Source organism: Dermacentor silvarum, chromosome 7 (assembly GCF_013339745.2).
Source record: "Dermacentor silvarum isolate Dsil-2018 chromosome 7, BIME_Dsil_1.4, whole genome shotgun sequence".
Taxonomy (NCBI): Eukaryota; Metazoa; Arthropoda; class Arachnida; order Ixodida; family Ixodidae; genus Dermacentor; species Dermacentor silvarum.
The window spans coordinates 125,592,289-125,617,005 of NC_051160.1; the positions used below are offsets into that span (position 1 = coordinate 125,592,289).

General features: G+C 48.3%; 1 protein-coding gene across 1 annotated transcript; it reads right to left on the reverse strand.

Moving 5' to 3' along the window:
* Positions 1-242: 242 nt before the first annotated feature.
* Positions 243-24,228, reverse strand: LOC119459146 (uncharacterized). Its single transcript, XM_049671608.1, has 8 exons — positions 24,148-24,228; positions 19,990-20,129; positions 15,089-15,321; positions 13,293-13,430; positions 12,589-12,680; positions 11,820-12,033; positions 5,279-5,691; positions 243-601 (listed from the first exon to the last, which is right to left on the reverse strand). Exons 1-8 carry the CDS (start codon positions 24,226-24,228, stop codon positions 329-331), a joined length of 1,584 nt encoding a protein of 527 aa, XP_049527565.1. The 3' UTR covers positions 243-328.
* Between the last annotated feature and the right edge of the window lie 489 nt (positions 24,229-24,717).

A 24,717-nucleotide genomic window follows, 5' to 3' on the forward strand; every position in this document is an offset into this window, starting at 1 on the left:
ACATCTTCTTGGTGCAGTATCCTCCTTTTTTTTCTCGCTTGCTGGAGTAAATAAGAAAACGCAAAGCCTGTAAATATTCTTCTGTTCTCAGAAATCAGGGTTCACAATAGTCTTTTATTTCCGAGTAAGCGCGTGAAGCTTCCTACTCTGCATATCACGTCATACCTCCTCCCTACGCCCACCCACCACATTCCTCAGAAAAGGAAGAAAGCAGATAAAGTCAAGCAAACCCAGTTAGGCAACTCACACATTGCCATGCGCACAATCGGATTTTGTCAGTCGTCTATTTATTCACTTTCCCATGAAAAGTTGCAAGTTATCGCCGAGGCTATCGCAGATAGAAGCCCTCCCAGCAAAACAGACCGTTTCCCAGGTATCCGCGGTCGCAGACGCAGCGTCCCTTGGACGTTCCCAGCGGCACGATGCAGGACGCGTGCCGACTGCATTCTTCGTCAGCCCGGCACGGCTGCAGGCCATCGACGTCGGCGCGCAGCAGCTCTTCTTCACTAGGAGCAGGAGACCGCTTGCCGTGTTGGTCGGTACCACGCGAACGGTGGCTCGGGTAGTTGCCGCCACGTGGGCGGTGGTGACGCCAGCGTGGCTGTGGGTAAAAGCGCAACCGTCAAGCTACTTCTGAAAAACAAAATAGTTTGTCGTTGGCGCGATTTCCACAGAATACCTGAACAACAAACCGATTTGTCTGAGGCCGCAATTTTTCTTTTACCTAAACGGGTTTTCTCTTCGTTTAGTTGTTTCCTTTCTTGGTCGTAACAACACGCAGGTTGAGCGCCTGCGTGCTTTTCGAAATACATCCTGATGCGGCATTGTCCGCACGATGCTGCTACACCTGTATAGCCTTGAGGTTGTGCTCCTTGGGCGTTAGTAACCATGATTAGCAAGCGATCAAATCACATCTACATGTTAAACAATAATCAAGCCAAAATGACATGAATTGCCCAAGGATGATTAGTAAAATATGAATTTAAAACGATATGTTCTATTTTGCCAAATTAAACAATAAGCTTGGATAGTTCCTCACTGGAACTGCTATGCAACACTACCTACGAAATTGAATGTTGGCACTGAGAATTGCAAAAACAAAAAAGGGCACAAGACCTAATTCTTAACCGAATTTGTGGCTCTGGTGCTGCAAATGTGCAACTGGTTAGGTTTGCGTCTCTGCTCTGCCCAGAGTTATCCGCAGACAATCAAATACTTGGGCTGGTACCAACACTTAGATACCTTGTGAAGTGTCCAAATTTATGTGCCACCGCGTCTGAAGTAGACGCTCGCCACTTGATGCGGCTGTCTCTAGAGATAAAGGCCAGAAGAGCGACAGTGCTTAGAGGTGCCGGGACATTGACTAACCAGCACATAGGTTACGAACAGTTATTTATGCAGAATAAGTTCCACAACACACATATGCAGCTTCTTCCAGCAGAAGAACTGCACACATTTGTTTAATAAGTGGTTCTATGGGAAACCATGCGAATAAAAAGAGGAACGTTGCGTAAACACAGGTGCTGCGGTGGATGGATAACGTTGGGCTTCCAAAGTGTTATAGCGGAGACCAGAGTGGTCGGAGGAAACAAGAAATCCTCCGGCACAAGTACCCTATAGCTGGGGTAGGTTTCTATTGCCTAACATTGGTTTACTGCCACGGCGAGTTATGTACACAGCCACACAACAAGAAAAAAAGCCGGCAGACATTTAACGTCGCTTAGTCATAACGGTTGAGATTTAGAAAGTAGTCTAGATTAAGGGTTCGCTTAGGTTGGCTATGATACGCGGTAGCATAATAAGTAACAAAATGGTTGCCAAGTGGGATGGGGTAATGCAGTCAAAGACGGCGAGAGAATGGTTGGCATGATAAGAATAGAAAATGAGCAGGCATGGGATAGCGCTGACTGAAGCAAGACAGAAAAAATGAGGCCTGGCGGAAGGGCGGCATCATACAGGCAACCTAAAATATGCTGGAGTCGGACGCGGATAAACAGTAACGGTTGTTCACATAAGTTAATCCTTCAAACATCCTTTCTGAGGGCAGCAGTGTCAGTTCTGAGTTATTTATCTGCGATCGTGAAGCGCTGAGTGTAGGTGTGGTCGCTGACGCAACTATAGCAGTTTCATTTAACACATCCGTTTGTTCTAACCACGCAAACTACAAACAAAGGTGTGAATCGGCGGTATACTGCATGTACCTACTTCTCTTGTAGAACAGATGGAAGAGAACAATTGGCATCCGCTTGGCAGCAACAGGTCTACGAAAGTATCTGTTGCAGAGTTTCACCTTTTCGAGTTGCCCATTGAATGAACTTCATCCTGCGATCTACTAACTTACTCATTAGCTCATATGGTAGAGGCACAAGTGGAGACAGTAGCGAAAGGATCAACAGCGGTCTAACAACGGATATCTGGCTGGAGCCAAAGTTGCTGCAATGCGACTAGTTTTCGTCACAAATTCCGCTCCCTAAAGTTTGGTCCCAGCTTCAGACATCCCTTGCCCGACCAATTTGGATTTAGCGCCCAAGACGAAATATCCCATTGTTGTCCACTGCTGTGTTAGCGTGAGTGTTGCGACGCCTCCAATCTGTGCCCTTGTTTTAAACAAAAAGAGCAGCAGTTTCGCCCGAAAGGAGAAGCATCGATTGCGATAGCACATTTGTAGACGGTTATACGACGTAAGGATATTAGTTTGATCGGCCGTATAAACTTGGAAACATTCTCTTGCTAATTAAATGAACAAGCATGGTGTCAGCCCGCACAGGCAAACATGAACACGTCACACTCGATGGCCGCGGACACTGGCTGTCAAAACGTTAGCGTCAGGAAGTGCGACACCAGCAGTGAGCGAAGTGACCTCGTGCTGTGTATCGCTCCAACGCAAACTGAGCCACGAGAACACCGCACGCAAAAAGGTAAGAGCCGCCAGTAGATTGCTTTCAACATAAGGCGCGCGCGGCCGCGCACGGCTGTGCAAAGTACACAGTTGACGCAGAAGTCAACAGCCGCACCTACGTACCACTTCATTTGAAGCGGTACGTAGTTAGACGTTCTCGCTTTTTTTTTTTTTTGTCAACAATGGCCGTATCGCCGTCATATTACGGCTGCACATTATCTGTATCTGTGCTGAAGGAGCTAAGGTGGGCTAGTTGGTTACGTGTATTATGTATGTATTTCGCACCGTAAAACCTCGTTTCATAATACCTCTATATGTGCATGCGAGTACTGAAATCGTTCTGGTTGCCTGAGTCAATGTTAGAAAAAGAAATAGCTTGGGGAATCATTCCGTGTCGGCCCTTACACAGCTAATCGCCGCCTGATAAGTGGCACTGTACGTTCATTTCCCTTTTGTTCACGGATGGTCTCTGCCTTGTGACAGTTTTGGAAGTGGCAGCCATTCCTCTGATGCTTGTGTACAGCTGACTCAGCAAGGGTTGCTGCAAGGCAGTAGTTACATGCATTCACCTTTAACGCTTGAATTTGAAAAGGCAACGCCTGAACAGCCGACGATCGTTTTGCTAGGCACCTGCAACCGCGTAATCTTCGAGTGGGACAAAGCCGGACTGCAACCGCAAGTGGCTCAGCCAGCTAAGCCGTTGCGCTGCTGAGCACGAGCTCGCGGGATCGAATCCCGGCCGCGTCCGGCCGCATTTCGATGCAGGCGAAATGCGAAAACGTCCATGCGCTTGCATTGTAGTGCATGTTAAAGAACTGCAGGCGGTCAAATTTATTCCGGAGCCCTCCACTACGGCGTGCCTTATAATCAGAACTGGTTTTGGCAGGTAAAACCCCAGAAAGAAGAACGGACTGCAAGCGCGTCAATGGACTTCAACGGTGAAGCGGTGGCGGCGGCTGCGCTGACTGGAACCGAAAACAGTCAGCAGACGGCGAATCCCAGAATCCCTCGCTATTTTACGGGTCAGCTTTTGCTGTCAGAGACCAACGCCGCACCGCCCGCCCCCCCCACCACCCCCCCCCCCCCCCCCCCCCCCCGGCCTTTCGCACGACGGAATACGGTGCGTTTCGGGTCAGCGTCGCTCTCTTGCGCGCGCCAGGCTGAGCCGCGATCGCCGGCTCCCCTTGCTCGCTTTCACTCGCAAATACAGCATACGGCGCGCGCCGACGGTGTTATCCCCCTTGGACGTTATACGGAACATAACTGGCGACGACGCCGGCGACGGCAGAAAGGCGCTTGGAGTGTCCATATAGGAACCTATCGATGCCACCTATTCATGCCACTCTACACTGCCTCGTTTGTGGTTTTAGAAAGGCTCCCCAGTGCCCGTCGGGTCATCGAGCTTTGGTTATCTTCTAACCCCGACAAGGTCTCTGATGTAATGCTCATAATGGCCTTCGTGAAGGTGAGCGCTGACACCATTACTCATTGCCAAATTCATCACACGACTTCGTATGTATTCTACCCTAATGTGCTCTGTTTTTCATTATAGCTGCATTTAGTCTCCCTTTCATCGACAGGTTATATTGATGGATGTCTAACCAGGTCTTCCTTTCATTAATGCGTGCACCTTGGTATTTATATTATTAGTCTACAGGTATGCCTTGCTGCTGAATTGCTGCTGCGCTATTAGTCGTCTCTTAATTAACGATAATAAGTCCGGATTGCTGTGTGCGAAACGTAAGGCATAGATATGTCGCTTCATTGCCTCACGCCTTCACGACTATTTAACGTCCTGCATTGTCTGCTTGTAGCACTACGTCGTCCGCAGTCGCAAACAATCGACGTGTAGAATTTAAGGCATTTGGCAATTTAAGGCAATGACGTGTAGAACTTTAAAGCATTTAAATATTGTTTGATCGCGCCAGTGTTATCGCCGCCGGAGGAATATCATAAATGACTGCACGTTAACGATTATGGCGCTCCCAACGCTTTAGCCGGTCGATAAGTATATTACAGTAAGCAAATGCTCTATTAGCTTTGTGTGCTCTTTGGTTAAACTCTGCGTCACTCGATGTTGCTACCAGCGTTGCTTCAGCCGTACACCTCTCCGGTAAGCCGGTATTGATCAAACGCTAATAAGTTAAATTTCTCAAACAATGGGGTTTTACGTGCCAATACCACGATCTGATTATGAGGCACGCTGTAGTGGGGGACTCCGGAAAATTTGGACTACATGGGGTTCTTTAACGTGTACGTTTAATGACAAGCTAAAACTCTGTTATCATGACCAGCGTAGAAGCGCACCTGTCACTGCTTACGGCATTCACCTAAACGACGGTCTCTGTACCCGAGCCGCAGGGTGACTGAGCGACTCACGTGCGGTTCCCGGCGGCGTGTCTCTGCCGTCGACGTTTTGGGCGGGCTGGTAGCTGACGCCGCAGATTCGCAAGGCGCGACAATGGGAACGCCATTCTCGCCACGGATTAGTCGGAAGCAGACGTTGTTTGTGAAGCCGGGCGGCGTCGACGTTGGGTTTGCTACCGGCTCGTACCCCATGCGCGGAGGTTGAACAGCCGCCGGTGCCTGGTCGCTCCCTCCCACCCGGTCATCGAGCACGACCGGCGCCGCTTGCCCGTTGCTGACGCTGACGTTGGTCTGCACCACGGTGTACTCATCGCCCGAGTCGCCGCCGCCGGGAGCGGGCTGCGAATCCAGCTTGACCGACAGGTGGATCACCGTGTCTCCCTCTGTAGTCGACGTGGATGTTCGCATGCTCGCCAGGGCTTGAACTGAAGTGACAAATCGTGATGCGGGAATTTTTTAGCATTCAATAATGATAACACTAGCTCTACGCAGGCTGGCGCGCTGGTCTAGTGGGACAAAGCGTTTATAAAATTGAAGTGTAAGCAGAGATGACGAGTTGAGAAGTGCGGTTGCACGAGGCAGAGGAAACTTATTGCTTACCATAAGGACAACCATGGATCCCTTCTATATATAGTTTTATAGAATGAAAACATTAATGCTTATAACACTCCCGAACTGGCTCAAGCAGTCTACAGACACAAACTTTTCTTGCGGCATGTGGCGACGCCTATTTATTAGGAGAGAGCCTACTCCCTCTACTATAACACATATTACATATTCCTCAATATATTTAACGCTTGGATCTTCCATGCTTTTTCCTCAGTTAGAATGGAATGCAGACGTGGGCACCCTCACGAGGGCCTTCCTCGCCGTCATCTTTTTGTATTTCTTTTTGTATTTCCATAAATTTTACATCACAGTCGGCGAATTTACAACCACGAAAACAAGCACGAAGTTTCTTAATATTGTTACAAGGCGCTTGCGCATTAACGCGACAACCATGCAGCTTAGTTGCATTTTGGTAAGTCGGAGTGCGAGTGTGCGCGTTTTAGTAAACTTTTCGTTAGTCTGAGTCCGAGTGAGTGAGGTTGCGTTGCAGTTTCGTGAGTCCAAGTGAGCCCCGCTGTTTATAGTTATGGTAAGTCTGAGTCCGGGTGAGCGCGGCTAAGTAGTGCTTTCGTGAGTCTCAGTCCGAGTAAGCCCAGCTGAGTATACATCAGGTGAGCTGGAATCCGAGTGAGCCTGGCTGAGTCTAGTTCTAATGAGTCAGTAAGTGATTCTGGCTTAGAAGAATTTCGGTGAGTCTGAGTTCGAGTGAAGTATAAGAAAAAAAAAACACTTAACCTTGCACACGGCCGCGCAACGCTTGAAAGAGCCAAGCTGGGCGATAGTAGCCAGCATTTTCCGGAAGTGCGCGCGAACTTTTCATCTGATTACTCATGATGATGATGATAATTTCTTTTCGTGCGTCTCGAACTTACGGCCGTCACAGCGCGTTGCATAGCACAGCTTGCAACAGCGACACCGCATTCCAATGCTGACACCGCGTTCCAGGAGACCCGCTCCGGGAATGCGTCTCTCTCTCTCTCTCTCATAGCGCGCAAAACCTGTTCACCTCGCAGAGCACGAGCGAATGAACGCGCCAGCTGTGGACGAAGACGACGACGCTCGAACGCAATCATATGGTTCGCATAAATGAATGTTCTGTAAGCGTTAGGACGCTCGCTTTGGGACCGGGGATACACGTTTCGAATCCCGCCTCGGCAAGAAAGTTTCCTTTCGTTCTTGGTAGTTTCGTAATACCCATCACGAACTACAATTTACGCCTGGCTTAAACAGCTTCGCTGTTAAAAATACAATTTTTGAGAGAATCTGAGCACGGCCAATGGATAAAAAAAAATTTTTTTTGTATCCAGCGGCCGTGGTCTGAGTGAGCTCCGTTTACTTTGCCGACCTATGGTCGAGCGCCTGAAAGCAAAGCAATGTAGCAGGCTTTGACAATAGGAATGGCACTAGACAATCAGTGTTGTAACCTAAGCTCGCGGATCAAGCAAATGGTTTATTTGAAATTGTGGAAAATGGAACGTAAGAGAAGCATGGTAGCCCTTTCAGGGTGAGGGTTAGGGAGGGCGGATAATATATTTGTAGGTGAGTACGAGGGTGAAAGAGGGTGGTCAAATTTTTCAACGTGAGGCTAAGGTGACGGCGGTACTTTAGGCGTGAGGATGAGGGAGGAAAACAAAAAATGACGGCATTTGCCGGCTTATGATGGAGTGTACTAAAAACACAGCTTGGTAGTGGCCACGTCCCAGTAACTCTAAACTTCCTAACACAAAATGACCCTCCTGTACATGTCCCTTGCTGGAAACTTGCCTCAGCTGATCGGAAACGCTTTAAAGCATCTACTTACTCACCACGATGTTTTATACGCGATTTTAACTTTGATGACGCCATAGCATATACCACGGCTTTTAATACTGACGCTGAAGGAAAGGTGATTCCACAAACAAATAGCCCATCATGAAGAGAAGTGTTCCCTGGTGGACTGAAGACTGCAGATATGTGCTAAAAAACAAAATGAAGCTTGGGGCATACTGTGTCAATATCCATTGGAGAAAAGTCGCATGGAATTTGAACATATTGTTTAAAGGGACAATCAACAGCCGGCAACACAGCAGAACAGCTCCGATCGAGCAGCACGTCTTCTTCGTTGTCTTCGTCTCTCCTTCGTCTAGCGCAAAATAAAGTGCAAGCGAACGGGAACCGCACAACAAACGTAAATGCACTGAATTGAGGTGTCATATTCCCCCTCCCCCCCTTCAAAAGCATCGGCTCGATGCTTTCGAAGTATGGACGGTAGGCGATCAGCGTGCGTAGTATGGCTTCATCCTAGCCACGTGGACGATGTCCGGTTGTGGTGTAGGGAGGGAGCTTCGCGTGTTGCTCTCTGGAACAACCTTGTAGTTGACGTCATTGAGGCGTCATTGGGTCATCACTTCTTGCAGGAGTTGGGCTGTGAAAGCAGTCCCTCTGTCGGTAATAACCACTGCTGGTGCACCATGGCGGAGGACCATAGCATGAATGAAGAAGTTCGCGACGTCGTTAGCAGTAGCTCGTTGAAGTAGTCTTGTTTCACAGTAACGAGTGAGATAGTCTGTCGCAACTATTATCCATCGGTTGCCAGCCGAAGATTTAGGAAATGGTCCAAGTAACTCCATTCCAACTTGTTGAAAGGGTGCCCGAGGTAGTTCGACAGGTTGTAACAAGCCAGCTGGTTTTATGGGTGGTGTCTTGCGCCGCTGGCAGTCTCGGCAAGTCTTCACCTAGTGCTTGACGATACGGGACAGTTTAGGCCAGTAGTACTTGTAGCGAATACGTGCGAGAGTGCACGTGAAACCCAAATGGCCAGAAGATGGTTCGTCGTGACAAGTATGCACGATCTCTTCTCGCATCGCAGACATAGGTCGGCAGTGTGGGATAGCACTCACTCACACTCACTCACCATAATTGTTTCCAGGCCCCGCACTCACTCACGCTCACACTCACCTCCACTCACACTCACAGCACTCACTCGCACTCGCACTCACTTCCACTCACACTCACTGGCGCTCACTCGCACTCGCACTCACCTCCACTCACACTCACAGACACTCACTCGCACTCGCACTCATCTCCACTCACACTCACAGGCACTCACTCGCACTCGCACTCACCTGCATTTACACTCACTGGTACTCACTCGCACTCGCACTCACCTGTACTCACACTCACTGGCACTCACTCGCACTCGCACTCACCTGCACTCACACTCAGTGGCACTCACTCGCACTCACGCCTTTTAAATGAGTGCGAGTGAGTGTGAGTGAGTGCACTCATGAATGAGTGCGCCGACCTATGATCGCAGATAGCACCACCAGAAGATCAGTTTGAGAGCTGGAGTCAAAGCTTTGCTTGTACAAGACGTTGTTCCGGAGAAAAAACGACGAAATTATGCAGAGGAATGCCCGTGGTGGCTGCGGAAGTTGGCCCTCAAGGTAGTCGATGAGCGGGCGAAGCTCCAGGTCATCACGCTGTTGCTGAGCCAAGTCGGACGCTGTGACGGCGCAGAGGAAAATGTCTTCGTCAGTTCAGGCGGAGTCGTTTTTACAGGAATAAAGACAGGGGGGGGGGGGGGGGGGGATAATGACACGTCAATTCAATGCATTTACGTGTGTTGTGCGGTTCCCGTTCGCTTGCACTTTATTATGCGCGAGCCGAAGCAAGAGACGAAGATAACGAAGAAGACGTGCTGCTAAATCATGGCCGCAGGTGAAACATGACACTGCGCCGACGGTGTTTTGGCGGTCGCGAACTGATGGGAACGTTGCTGTAGCGCTCGTTCCATTGTCGTTGCTTCACTTATGAACTCAGCGACGGTAGCTGGACGGTTACGCATGAGTCACGCGAAAAGTTGTTCTTTCACCCCTCGCATTAAGAGACGAACTTTCTTTGTCTCGGCCATACCTGGATCAGCGCGTCGGAACAAGCGTGGCATGTCCTCGAAAGACATGGCCACGCTTTCATTTGGCTTCTGAAACCGACTCTGCAGAGCCTGTTCAGCCTTTTCTTTCCTTTCGGGGCGGCTGTATACGTCTCGCGAAGCTGTCATCGGAATTCTTGCCAGCTAGTGATGGAGCCCTCATCATTCTCAAACCACGTGCGAGCGTAGTCTTCCAGGGCAAAGTACACGTAATGCAGTTTCTTAGAGTCATCCCATTCATTGACTGCAGCGACTCGGTCAAAGTGTTCAAGCCAATCCTCCACGTCGTCGAACACGTCGCCATGAAATGAATTCGGAACGCGGGCTGCGTAGACGACACTCGGACTAGAAGTGAATTGGACTGTGTCGCTCTCTTGAGTCTGACTTGCACTTCCCCTGTGGTGGACATCTTAACTTGGCTCAATAGGCCGTATTCCGGAGGTAGTCCTTGCAAGCGGCGGCTTTGGCGAAGTGCCTAGTTTTCCTCCGGAATCGTGGGAATGATGGTAGGGACTCGAATCGTCGGGAGGTCAAATTAGTGCATAGGACAGATACCCAGCACCTCCACCAATTTGTCACCGTAATAACAGGACAAGCAACAGCCGGCAACACAGCAGGACAGCTCCGATCGAGCAGCACGTCTTCTTCGTTGTCTTCGTCTCTCCTTCGTCTCGCGCAAAATAAAGTGCAAGCGAAAGGGAACCAAACAACACACGTAAATGCACTGAATTGACGCGTCAATATGAAGTTGCAAGGAAGGCGGACGAGGCGGCAGGCTATGAGAGAAAGCTGCGAGAGGTTTCTCTCAAGCATCAATTTCTGTATCCAGAAAGCTAAATTGTGCAATGGCCTCAAAAGGCTAAAGGGGGAGTCATCCGTTACCCCTTGTACACTAAGAAGCGAACAGCCTAGGAAACCACGCAGCTGCACTTGAGGAACACTGCGAACGTTTGTCCAGCTTTATGCGTGATTCCGAATCATTCCATAAATACAAAGAAATAGAAGAACATAAGTCAAGCAACCTTAAATGAATCATAGAAAATTAATCATACAATTGTCCATCCATTATGCCTGAGCTGAGCCGTTTTTAACGCATGCAACAGCTCTGCACCACGAGCTAGGAAAAACATGTACGAAATTATCAAAAATATTCATCTTAGGCGTCATACGGGACTCAAAAATATCCTTTATCACCCACATCAAGTACGTCACGGCTAAATGGTTGAAAACGATGGGCATAGTAAACATTTTATCGCACACAACATAGGGCAATGACGGAAAGAGCCTAACAAACTTGTATTGAAAAAAGCCTTGTACGGTCACGCTTGGATTACGACACTGGGGTGTGCAACTCTGCCGCACTGAGAGCTTTGCCTGTGCCCGAGATTTCATGAACCGGACACAGACAACTCAAGGAGAGGCTGATGCGGCGCCTCGCGTGGCAGACGCATTATATAACACGACATCTGCCAACACTACAAGTCACTTTACTCCCTCTCACTCGTCCCCACTGGAGGGGATTGAAAATCCTATGCAGCCAACTGCAGACACTCACCATCACTACTCCGTCACTCCTGAATAAGCTATGCCCCGGGCAATTTCTCAATCCCGGCTCCTATCATTGCGCAGCCCCTTGTGCTGTGGAATTGACCCTGGCCCCATTAAACATCCATTAATAAATCAAATCAATCAACAGCACGCACCAAACATTTCACAGTAATGACTGCGTCTACGTCTCCGCTACAGCCTACTGAATTTCGTTTTAGCTCCGGTCATATCTTCATCAGAATAACATAATAAAAATTAAAAGTCATATAGCAAAATGAATATTCAAGATCGAGTGTCACTGAGTGCTTGATATGCGTTCATTTTTGTCCCGATTAATTCGTGGTTGCTTTCAACGTGCAAACTTCTTTTTCTGCTCATGGATAAATGGAGATTTAAAAGAAGTGTCATGAATCTACATTTTGCACAGATGCTACGTTGTATCATCAACAATGAAGCATGAGGTCATATGCTACAGTGACAACGCACCTTGCTGTTCACCGGAAGAGGCCACCAGAAAATGGCGCATGCCGTAGAAGCGGCCGTCCCTGGCGAAAACGGCGCAGGACAGGCTGAGCGGTGACGCAGCGCTGGCCTGGCGGCCTGGCGCAGCTCCGGCCAACGACACCAGGGCTAGACGACCACCAGCCAGCAGCCGCACATTCGACGGCAGCGCCGAGAAGTGAACGCGGGAAAGTCTGCGCTGCAGTTGACACCGTAATGACAAGCGCTGACTAAACGCTCCGTCAGCATGCACTACTCCCTTTAATAAGCGCAGCCGAATATTATAAACCAAATTTAGCCATTCGCAGCACTTCGCATTCTACAGAAATATGGACGGACGGACAGACGGATGGACAAGCTATGGTACGGGCACGGCCATATTGCAATCGTTTGAGACAATGAAGCCCCAGTGTGAGCCACCTGTAGCAAAAGGCTTACAGTCTTCCACATTCTGATAGAAAGCCATGTCATAAAAAAAGAAATAGGGAAACAACTTTCAACTGTCGTTCACACCCTGTATTCCCTCACAGTAAAGATGGTTTCTTAGAAGAGAATAATTTCACAGCGCAAGAGCACTCGCAGCTTCCTGTACTGCGGTAACAGCATCTATCCATTCACGGGTGTTTCGAAAAAAAAAATTTAACAAAAATAACAGGGCACACACTCCTAACACTGAAGCTGTAGAGTACTTCCTCTCAGTCTTTGTGAATATAAAAGACTATTCTGGAGCTTCCTGTCAAAGTGTACTTCGCACCTTCCATTCGATCATGGCGCCATCGGGCGGGAGCGACACGTGGTCCTCCAGTGCAAGAGCCGTGTCCTGGGATCCGTCAACCGGTTTCACCACTGCGCGGCCAAAGAACGTGCAAACAGCATCGAACACACCTCATCATCAGTGGCGTGATTATGTAGACTGCAGGAAGAACTTATCGCCCATAAGCATATATATACATACTCTGTGGCTACAGTAATCCCTGCTCTGTTGCAGCTGCGCCCAGCTTATATACCTATATAATTTTAGTATGCGAACTGCTTCTGATTATGTGGAACCACTACTACGCTTGTCCACCAGCGCCAGTGTATATATATATATATATATATATATATATATATTCAGACATGACACGTCATTTCAAAAAGATTGTTATTACAGGCAACAAAAATTTAATATGCACATCATAATTTTCATATTGACTTTGGTAAAGTGTAATCGCCTACTTCTAATGTTCCTCATACTTATTCCGTGTGACTTTGCAAGTCATATTGCACATATTTTATCGTCCTTTTTCATATATTCGCCTTGTGCTGAATGTGTCCCACATGTGCTCCTTGTTCATAAACTTAGGTGACGCCGGTTGATTTGGAGGAGATCGGCGGTTATGCTGCGCGTGTCCCGGTGTCCATTCACCTCATAACATATATCACAAATGAGCGCCGGCGACGGTTTCACCAGCTTACCGGTGGGCGGTGAGTCAATGACGTAGGTGAGCTGGCCGTACAGCACCTCTCCGAGCCCCGAGGAGTTGGGGTCGTAGTCGGTGCCACCGCGCCGCACGTACACCAGTGCCTGTATCTTGTTCAGGAAGCGGTCACGGTCTGCCACGGGACTCAGTTCGAGAGAGAGGGGATCGCGCATCAGCAGCGAAGTACTTCGAAGCCAGCCTGCGTCTGTCACACGGACGCCTCCTCACTCGATCACATACTTATCTTGCCCTCATCGTACCACTGAACCCATTGAACGTGGTTTACAATACTGACTTTCTGTATTGCGCAACCCAGTACTGTAACATTAAGAAGTTGCAGTATTCCAGACTATGATGAATTTTCGATGAGCGTGTTTCTTCCTCCATGAACCGCTTCTGTCTAAAGCTTTTACTTATAAGTCGGCTCTATTTCTGAAGATAAACTGCGAGATGCTTTCTGTGAAATCCACGTGATTAGTTTCCCGATACCGGCTGTTTTTAGATGAGCAACAATTTTTCATTTGACAAACTTGCAATTCTTTACAGGTAACTGCGATAACTCAGAAGTTCACAGAAAATGTTGTGGTGGTGGTAGAACAGTTTTTGTGACGTTATGCTCAGGTTTATCAGAAACGTTGGTGTTAAGCACGACACCTTGACAAAAATGAACCAGCGATATGTTTATAAATATTATGCCGTGGGCAATAAGATATCCGTACATGTCTATGGCAGCGATTAAACAGAACACAGTCGTTCGCTGAGATAGGAGTTCTGCTCACTTTGGCTGAACGTGGTGTAAGTAACTTGTACTTGTAGGTAGTGTAAGCACTTGTACTTTACCCGGCCACAGCCGGGTAAAGTACAAGTGCGCAGTTGCTCACAGAGCAGAAGTCGCACCCCCTACTTCCCTGCTGCCTTCCCGCTTTCCTCCTTTCGCGTGCGAGATTCCAGTTCCCCTTGCGCCTGGTCGCAAGATACTGCCACGTGTACTTGTTTATCTTTTACCGGTGACCGCTCTTCACCGGCTCACAAACGTTAAACGTTATCGCTCGGCGCAGGACGCGCCTGTATCGGAAGTTTCTAGAACGTTATCGATGCTTCTTTCCGTTGCCTGTCTTCACTGACGCTTATGTTATCTGATTGTATGACCGACGCGAATTGTCTAGAACTTTCTGGAAGACACGCGGGCGTCAGAGATTAATCTGGAACCTTCGATGACTCAGGTATAAAAGCGGACGCGTTTCGCCGCTAATCAGATTTTCGACGATCGCCGACTGTGTTCGCCGTTATCGTGGTGCTTTGAGTGTACCTTGCTTTTGTGGGCACAGGTTCGCCCAATAAACAACGAGTTTCGTTGTACAGGTTTACGACTGTTTTCTTCAGCGTCACTACTTCGTGACAATACGCATTTGGTGCCGCAGCACAACGTCGCCCCCCCCCCTCCTTCCCATCCCCCCACGGCCTTTCGCACGACGGAAAACATCGCGTTTGCTCTCCACCGTGCGTTCGATCTCCCTAAAAGCGCCCGTCCCTTGCGCTTTCACTCGCACATACAGCGTACGGCGCGTGGCCACCATTTTATCGGCCTTGGACTTTATATGGAACCTCACGGCGCCTACGACGGTGACGCCGAGGGCAGAAAGTCGCTTGGAGTGCCCATATAATTCCTATCGCAATAAAAGTCAAGAGTGGTGCGCACGGCCCATCAGGCAAGCCGCGCGCTCCAATGCTACATAATAATTTTGTGCCTGTCATTACTACAACGATGCGAAAGAAAGTCAGGTGACCAACTGGAGCCTTCAGTGATCTCTTCAACAGCGAACAGGTTCTGGCCACGTATCTTGTGCTTTCGCCGCCACGTGACTCGCAGCCGTCGTCGGTCCAGTGCGTCGTCGGCCACGCTGAGCCTCAGCTGCAGACGCGAGGTTCGGTTCAGTGGCCACAACAGCCAGCAGCTCCACTCGGTTCGGTTGAAGAGGTCACAGGGCACGGCCGATGTCACACTGCCTCTAGCACCGTTCTCCCTGCGAGCGCAAATCACTGGAATATTTTTTAGTTCGTCATTTATGCCACAAGATACAGAACCATGCTTTTTTCCTAAAGATGCATCGGCCTTTTCCAGACGTCGCCCCGTTACCGACGCTTGAACTCGAAATCTAAAACTGAAAGTAAGAAGATGAAGATAATGAAGATGAAAGCGAAGAAAATATTTAAAATATTTGCATGCCGCGCTTGCCTGACGCCCACATCTTTGTCTCCGCGGCAGCTGTTATCACTGTAAGCAGTACTACCACGATCAGGGATCTACGTTCTATAGATGGACTTTTATCCGCAAAAACTCAGCTGTTAGCCTACGTTGATCACATGTGCTGCTAGCTAGCATGGTGTAAACCTTTATCCCAGCGATAGAATGGGCGTGCGGATCTCTGTTTGTGTGCTGTGGGCCGGTAGGAGAAATAAAGACCATCAGAGACGAGGCAATGACATAGAGCAGAGATCAAAGAACGAAAGCATTTTCTGTCTTCCGTACCCTAAATAAAACGAACCAGTTCTCAGATGAAGTAAAAACCTAAAGAAACTCGCACTTGTTTTGCATCTGCTAAAAGCGTCCTCATTGTGTGCAATTTGATTTGTCCGTTCCCGATCTCATTATCTGTTATAGTACACAAACGACAACTCAGTGGCACGGTGCTAGCAACATTTTCATCATAGAGTTTCTCACTATCTTACCTAGAGGGAAATCTGGCGCTCTTGCGCTGTTGTATGGATGGGAATGCTGGTATATGGTGACTTCTGATTCGCATCGTTCTCGGAGAGCCAGGACACTTTGAAGACGCGCCTGGATAGCACCGTTCCGTCTGTCACATTATTTATTTCCTACTAAAACAGCCCGTAAAGAACTCTTTGAGCGTTATTATTGCACAAAAACGTGTTTCGACCTGTGATTCAATGTACAGTTTTATGAAACGTAAAAAGTATCAGCAGGCTGCTAAAGTTGGAGGACAGCCTACAAGATTCGCGCTCGCTTTGGAACAGATCTGTTCTTGCTTTTCTTCGCTTGATTCTCCATTGTATGTGGGTAAACCTCATTGAAAGATATAATATGGGTGAATGAAAACCTTTATAAAGGTTTTATTTTGAAAATGCACTATCTGTGTAGCTATATGCACGTTTTAGACCAAGCCTCGTACAACACCAGCCAACGCAAGCCTCGCACACCTATATGCCATCATTCCCGTGACGGCTCAGCGCTCGTAAGAAAACTCCCATCGACGGTGGCACGAAATTTTCTTCTAGGAAATATAGTGAGAAAATCTTTGATCTTCGTACTGCCGATTGTCATCACACATTCTCGGTGAAACTTTCGAAAGATAGGTGACAAGCCAATGATTCCCATTTATGTAAGGTGTGTTCTCAGAACAAAAGGCCACCATCCTGACAGAAGTAGGACGACATGCGCTTATAGTGCGGCTACAAAGAACGGTGTAGGTTTTAACATGAAGGAATGAAATAACTAAGAGGGAGCATTGGCGCAACACGATTGACGCCGAATGAATCGGCTCAACACGTCATCGCCACGTCGGAGGTCCCGGTAGGTTTTAATGTTCTCGCTCTGCAGACAGAACTAGCAGAGCCAGGGCAGAGCAGCTCAACAAGTGCGCATCGAATAAAAACTGCCAGGAACCAAACATTTCGGGACAATATGTTGACACTGATAGGTGACGCGTTGGGCCGACACTTCGTCGGCAAAAAGCGAAAGTAATGGCTTCGCGGTGAGTTGGCATGCCAAGGCTGGCTGCGTGACGTAATACGCACCGTCCTTGTCATTCTTTCATGACCGCACTTCCTAAGCGATATTGTCACACTAAAGTATCAAATGAACTAGCCTGAATGTCTCTATTTCTGTGCTCCGTCCTAGTTTATGACCTTCCTGCCATGAGTATCATAGCTTCCATAGGTTCGCAGAAACCAACTAAGCAAAACAGTCCAAAATGTTATAGGGGTTTGTGACTATTCCAAAGTTTCGAATAACGAATCGAATTGTGTTCTATTGGATTCGGTTTCCGAATCGAATAGTCACTATGCGTAAATGCGAAAATCTCGAATAATTTACGATTATTTCAACACTTCAACTGCGGCCAAATAAACATAAAATTGGAGCAACAGTGCGGTAAATTTTCACCCCTGTGGGCATAGTGTAGCCATAAAACATGAGAACTCGCGTAGTGGAACAGGCTATTCCACTTAGGTAGCCATACTTTACAAGCTGCACAGCGATGATTTGAACTCTTTGAAGAGCCCTGTACATGCGAATAAACTTCTTGTTTGTTTCTAATGCTCCATTTGTGCTTTTAACAAACAACGCTTCATAACGTACTATGCAATGAAAGAAAACTGCGATGTGAATATCGTTTTATGTTAGTTGTGATAACGCGAAAAGTATCCGATATTCGATTCCATTCGCTTCTGGCTCGTACTATTGGATTCGTATTCAAACATCACTGTTCGCACACCCCTAAAGATATGTTCAAACTTCTGCGGCACTTGTCCAAGCATAGACGCTTAGTGATTAGAGTACATTCACACCAATGAAGGCTGACCATTGCTCATGGCATTGAGCAGGAAACTGTTCGTTGTTTTTGTTTTAACGCAAATTAAAATTCTGAGCCTGTGTTACCAAAACAGTTCTTAAATTGAATTTCTTCTTAAGGGCGAATGACTGTCCATTCTGATCTTAGACATATCAGCACAAAGCACTTCAGGAAGAATAACGTTGTGAATTTGCCACCAGACCATTAGTTTGATTCAAATCAAGAGCCCTAAAGCTGTTATACGAGCGCTCTCTCAGTATTTCCTGAACGCAGAATTGTTTCCAGGAAAAAAAATGTTTCCTTGAAAGCTTACACTTTTATCTAACAAAATAGATTTAACGGGTAACATTAAACGGAGCCTCAGAAATATGAAATTCTCAGAAATGAAATACGAAATATGAAACAAACTGTAAAATGTTTTTTTTCTTCTTTTTTTACGAATACTATGCAGTATGATATGCAGTATGAATAATATGCAGTATGAGCCAATTCCTTGGCCTCCAACCTATAGGATGCGCATGCACCGAACCTATACCACCGTACGTGGGTCCGAATTCAGCTTCTCGGCCCGTATTCACGAAAAGCTATTACGCTAGAATTGTTCGTAACAGCAAATTCTGGCCAATCCTGACAATCCTGACGCTGGACATCTCATTAGTTAAGCCGGCCGGCCAACGTCCAAGACAACTGAAAAGAGTCGTAGTTTTGGCTGAAAAACGAAGCATCGATTGTGAAAGCAAATTAGTTGAGAGCTATACATAGTAAGGATAGTAGTTTTACCAGCCGTACGAAATTGTAAGCATAGGCAAACTAACTAAATTAACAAGCACGGCGTCACACGTGCACAAGCAAACATGAACGCATCTCACTCGATGAGCGCGGAAACTGTCAAAACGCTGGAGTTAGCGCCGCAGCAGCAGCAAGCGCATTGAGCTTCATGTCAGTGCTCGCATCAACGCGATCTTAGCCGCGAAAACACAGGAAGGGCGGACTCTACCCCCGCCGCAGTTGCCTTTCAAGACACAGCCGCCCGGGCAGAAGCGCGCGGCGTAGTACGCGGCCTCCCCCCTCCCTACCCTCCCCCCAGAGCCTTCCAGCCCGGCGGGACCGCGCGGCCGCAGTAAAGCGCGGCCCTCCACCTGCCCGCCCTTCCCCCAGAGGTTTCCAGCCCGGCAGGTGCGCGCACCCGCAGTCAAGCGAGGCCCCTCAACCTCCCTACCCTCGCTCCGGAGCGTCGTGCGCTACTGGAATACTGGGCGCTTCCTTCCCGTTTCCAGCCCTTGCGTACGCGAGCCGCGATTACCGGCTCACCGTCGCACGCGTTCACTCGTACATAAAGCCTACCACGCGCAGCGACGACTTTATCGCCCGTCAACTTTATACGGAGCCTCACGGCGACGACGAAAGCGACGATGACGGCGACGTCAGAAATGCGCCTGGAGTGTCCGTATAATTGATCGCAGTAAAACAAAAAAACTTTGGCAGCTCGGCCCCTCTTCCAAACTGCACTTTCCCATGGGCCGATAGCCTTTGTTAATAAATTATGTGCAGCCTTACGATTGACTGGAGTTTCCTATTACGAAAACTTCTAGCATAGCACGTTTTTGCGAATAAGGGCTCTGATTTATAGGCACAACGTACGCTTTCCTTGAAGCCGAAACCCCCGAACGAAGATGAAGGCCAGTCGCAATCGCTTGCTGCTTGTGGCGTTGTGGAGGTGTATGTCTCTGAAAGAGTTTGCATGACAAATGCATCTGACGCGCTGGAGAACTACACATTTAACGAAGTGACGATTATCCGAACAGCCTCTTGGAGGTTAAATTCTCTCGCTCGCAGGATCACTAAGTGACCAGTTATTGAGAAGCGCACAGTGGCGTTCAGGCTAAGACCAATCTGTAGAACTCCACCTACAAAGATTCAGCAGGTGGTGTCGATGGAAGTGACGGATCATGCGAAATGGTGCGTGGCATCGGAGCTCCTCATAGCAGTCATTGACTCTAGGATCCGGAGTGTGTTTGTAGCTTTTCTAGTTTATTTCCTGATCCTGTCATACAGTCAACGTTTGTACGTGGCCTACACGTCATCAGCATCCAGACGTACCCGTCGCGTCGGCTGCTGGAATCTGGCGGAACATCGGCGCCGGCCACGAGGGCACGCTCGCGAATCCTGTCCATCAAGCCGATCTCTTCAGTCTTCTGCCAGTAGCCCCGGTCAACATACGCCGCCGCTGCCACCAGTACCTGGACCGGCACAGGGATATTGCGTACGCTTAGTTTCACGCTTAGCTACACGCCTGAAGCACAGAAGCAACGGTGACCATCCAAAGCAAATCCGAAAATCGTAAAATTCCGCGTGTGGGCCGGTTTCGGCACGTAAAATTTTCTTTTGCTACTCCATTACGGTCGCATCAAATTAAGCGGCTTAGATATTTCCTTTATTGATCTGTCAACAACCATTTTACTCCTGTGTTATGCGGAACTAGACATTTTTCAAACGCACTAGAATCACTACAGAACCGCTGCATAAGGTTCATTCACTCATCACTCTCAGATGATCGCAGCGTATCCTCTATAAAAGCATAATCCTGTTTTGACACCCCATTTTATTGGCGGCGTATCGCAAGCTTATCACAAGTTTCACCACTTCACTGCACCGCGCGCCTTACATACTACGACCCTTACGCAAGTCGCTGCGCACCACTCATCTACTAAATGCTACTCGCTCACGTGCACACATTTCTCCTTCGGGACATCTTTTTTTTTTCTTGTACAGCAACCAGACTGAAGCAGCTATCCATACCACATTGTTGAGAACGCCCGTTCCTAGCCGAAATGACGTCTATTTTGTAAATAGCATTGTCGACAAAGCCTTTTTCCATTCCTTCTGTTCCCACCCCTTAAGTCCCCTTCACACGGTGTCTAATAAAATAAAGAGAACAGTGAAAGGGAACCTGTTACCATTTGTTTGGCCACAATGAAATTGCTCCCTGGTTATACACGCATTCTTATTATTGCGACCAGTATGTCATCGTAAATGTTGGTACACATTTAACAGTGTACTACCTACCCGCCACAGTCTCTAAGCGTAGATGAAGGTATACCAATGCCTCCTCGATAGCACAAGACCGGTTCACTTCGATCTGTAACGTCATGACGAGTGCCATATAATCGAATGGCTACGCTCCCCAGTTAGCCGCGGTGATTTTGACGCAACCGCTTTCGTCACGCTGGGCTTGGTAATGGAAATTTCGTTTCCAAGTAGCGTGACGTCATAAAGCATGGTGCGCAGGCCTGCCATCTAGGAGGCGTTCGTTATTTATAATTTAGAAATACCTTACAGACCCCATGAGGAGCATTGAGTAAAGGGGGATCCCTGCAAGACAGTTGTACACGTAAATACCAAGAATCGCAACAACGAGCAGACATCATCCTTACAAAACAGGGTTACAAATGAAGATGCGGTAGCGTAAAAAACATCGGCTAAATTTTACTACACACTTTGTTCGCGCACATATCAAACATCGTGGAAGAAAATGTGTAGTTTCAAAAATGAAAGAAAAAAACAATACTAACAATACAGGAGATAACCAGAAATAACAGTTCGGGGTAGCATACAAAATACCGGACAAATTTTACCCCGCACATTGTTCGTGCGCATAATGAAACATCGCGTAAAAAGTGTACTTTAAACTACACTGTAAGTTCCAGGCAACCCTGCTAAGCTCCATGAAGTGTCAAGGAACTCCGACCCCCCCCCCCGAATTAACCGAATTAAAATGTCGTAATTAACGAAATGTCGAATTATCGAGGGTATCAAGAAACAATAAACAAATGCTTACCTACGTCAACACGCTTTTATTTACTCAATGAATCAGCCAATCCTGTTTAGATTTATTTAGCACAAGACCAGTGCGGAAGCTAAAATTCTAGTCATCTCATGACTGATTAGCGCTAGCAGCGGCGAAGGCCTCGTGCGCGTACATCCCGATTATTTTTTCGCCAGTCATCTGCTCGCCAACAAATTGTCCGTCCATCGCGATGTAGCCGGTGCTCTTAATCTTCGACAGCTTTGCAGTGAGTCAAAGCAAAACTACTGCTTGCCGCAACCGCTGCGGACGAAACCGCGGCCGCTATCGACGCGATCATGGACGGCGACCTTGCGGTTCAGAAGGCAGGCGGCCGACGCACCCACCAAGTCAAAACGAAACTACCGTTCGTTGCAAGACCTGCGCATGAAACCGCAGTCGCTATCGACGCTACCATGGCTGGCGACTACGCAGTTGTGTGGCACGCAGCCGACGCGCGCACCGAGTGAAAACGAAGCTACTGTTTCCCGCAGCCGCTGCGGACGAAACTGCGGTGGTTATCAACGCGATCATGGATGGCAACTACGCGCTTATGAAGGCGCGCGGCATGCCGCCAACGCGGTGTTACGCGCGGCAATAAACGCAAGAATAAAGTCTTTAAGGGCACAATTCGGCACGAAGCGCTTCGGCGTAGCTGTCAATCATGTGCCGCGCACGGTCGCCACTGAGGACCATGGCGATGCGGACTGCGCCTCTTCGTTTCGGTTGGATGCTAGCGCCGTTCTTGCTCTTCTGCGGCGCGTATTTGCGATGCTCCGCGCATTTTTTTTTCTTCATTTTTTTTTATTCCTCCAACGTATTCATAAGTGCGCACGCAATCGGCACCTCCGCTATCTACGAATGGGAGAAATACGCATGTTGTTAAATTACGGCCTCCGAGATTTAAGTGCGAAAGCTTAGGCGCGCTGCCCGTTTTCGGAGGTTGGGTGGCTACAAGCTGCTTGCGAATTTATTGCGCAGTTCGCGCGTTGCCGTTACGCGCTGTGAGTGCTTTTTGACACTCGGGCATGAGTAATGGAGGTTCTGTGGATCGAGCGCACCTCGTTTTCGCCGTTTTAGACGCTTGGTGAGCGCGGGACCACGGAAAATTTATCAGTAGTTCACGGAACCCCGAGCAGGGGCCTGCGGAACCCCAGGGTTCCGCGGAACCCACTTTGAGAACCCATGGTTTAAAGCATGAATGAGAAACAAAAATTCAGCGTGAAGTATACATATAGAGAGCATGGTATACAAAATGACACATTTCTAGGACAAAAACTGCAAGTTCGGGGGTTTCCTAAATTTATCTCCGCCGGTTTGTGTGAAAGTGCTATCAGGGAGGAAATTCCACAAGCGGACGGCTCGTGGCAAAGCCGAGAAAATAATTCATCCCTGTTTCTGTAGATGCGAGTTAAACTTAAATGATTACTCAGTCGTCGTGATATTCAACTTGCACGTTCCAGCAGCCGAGACGATGACTTCATTTGATGAACATACTTATGGAGCAAGGGCAGCAATGCCACGTCACGAAGACTACTTGGTGGATGAAGTGAAAGGTCAAGTTTGATTCATGTTATGCTTGATTGCCTATTGTAATTTCGGGAAATTAATCGACTATCTTGGTTTTGGATGGCCTCTAACATGCAGATTAAGTACTCGTGATGAGGAGACCACATCGGGGATGCGAACTCTGGCTGCGGACGGACGAAAGTCAGGCAGGCTAATTTGCGGATGTCAAACGGTGAATTACGTAGGTTGCGACGAATCTACCCTAGTGTTTTTGAACCACTAGCGCATATGGTTGTTATACGAGAGGCCCAGGAAAGATAGTGTACAGCATGGGTTCCTAAACTGAATTTCGCGAACGATCAAAACGAATTTTAATAAGTTATCTCCTTGGTGGATTTTAGGTTAGAGTTTAGATTTAGCAAAACTACCGCATGCCACATGCGAACTTCCATAGCCTTTGCGAGAAAGACCACCGCACCAGCCGCGTTCAAGACTCATTCCTATGCGAGTCGCAGTTCCACAATTTCCGCGCTGGACGCGTTTCATTAGTGCTCGCTGGATGGTTTCAACAAGAATGGACTTGTATGTCCTGCAAGCTGGAAGATAATTTCGAATTTAGCGGCATGTCTTGTCGTTGCCGACGTATTACGATTGGCCGTCGTCGTACTATAAGGACAGGCAAGGTGCGTTCACGCGCCATTCCCGGTAAAAGAACGCTGATGTAGCCCCAGAGCAATTTTCATGTATGCTGCAATCTACGAGGGCGATTCAGAAAGCAATGTCTCCAAGCCCCACTACTTTACCAATAGTACTGCAAACATTTTGAACTCTGGGACGCTTTATGCGTCCAGCCTTGCGGCTATGGACGCGGAGCCTCCCGCAGTCCTGTGTGGCCAGAAGTCTACCACGGCGAGCTCTTCATTGACAAGGGGCAACCTGTCCACCAGCAGTGAAGACTCCACTGAGGCTCCTGCTCTCGTGGCCATGGATGCGGATCCTGCAATCCCGCCGGGCCAGAGGTCTATTTTGACACGCTCCTCAAGGAAGCGAGGTACTTGGTCTAGCACCAGCGAAGACACTGAGATTTACTCAGTCACCGGCGACGAATCATCGGACGACAGCTTTGTATCGGTGAGGAGCCGAAAGGCAAAAAGGAGACTCATCAAGACGTCATCACCCGGGAGTACATCAACCCTGCATGCAAAGCCTGAGCGCTGGCCGCAAACCATCCTTTTCATACCTGTGGATAATTCCATCAGCCTTCGAGGATTAAACAGGCAAGCTCTCTCCGTTTTCCTTGAGGGAACGGCACCAAACGAAATTAAGGAGGTCCGAATTGTCGGGATATGGGGGGGATGCCAACGGCCCTCTGCCTCGACACACCGAGCCCCGCGGTTGGCGCCTGCCTGCGCATCAACCGCGGTCCGGTACAAGCTCGAGGAAACAATATATAGACGACAACCACGTTTACACTC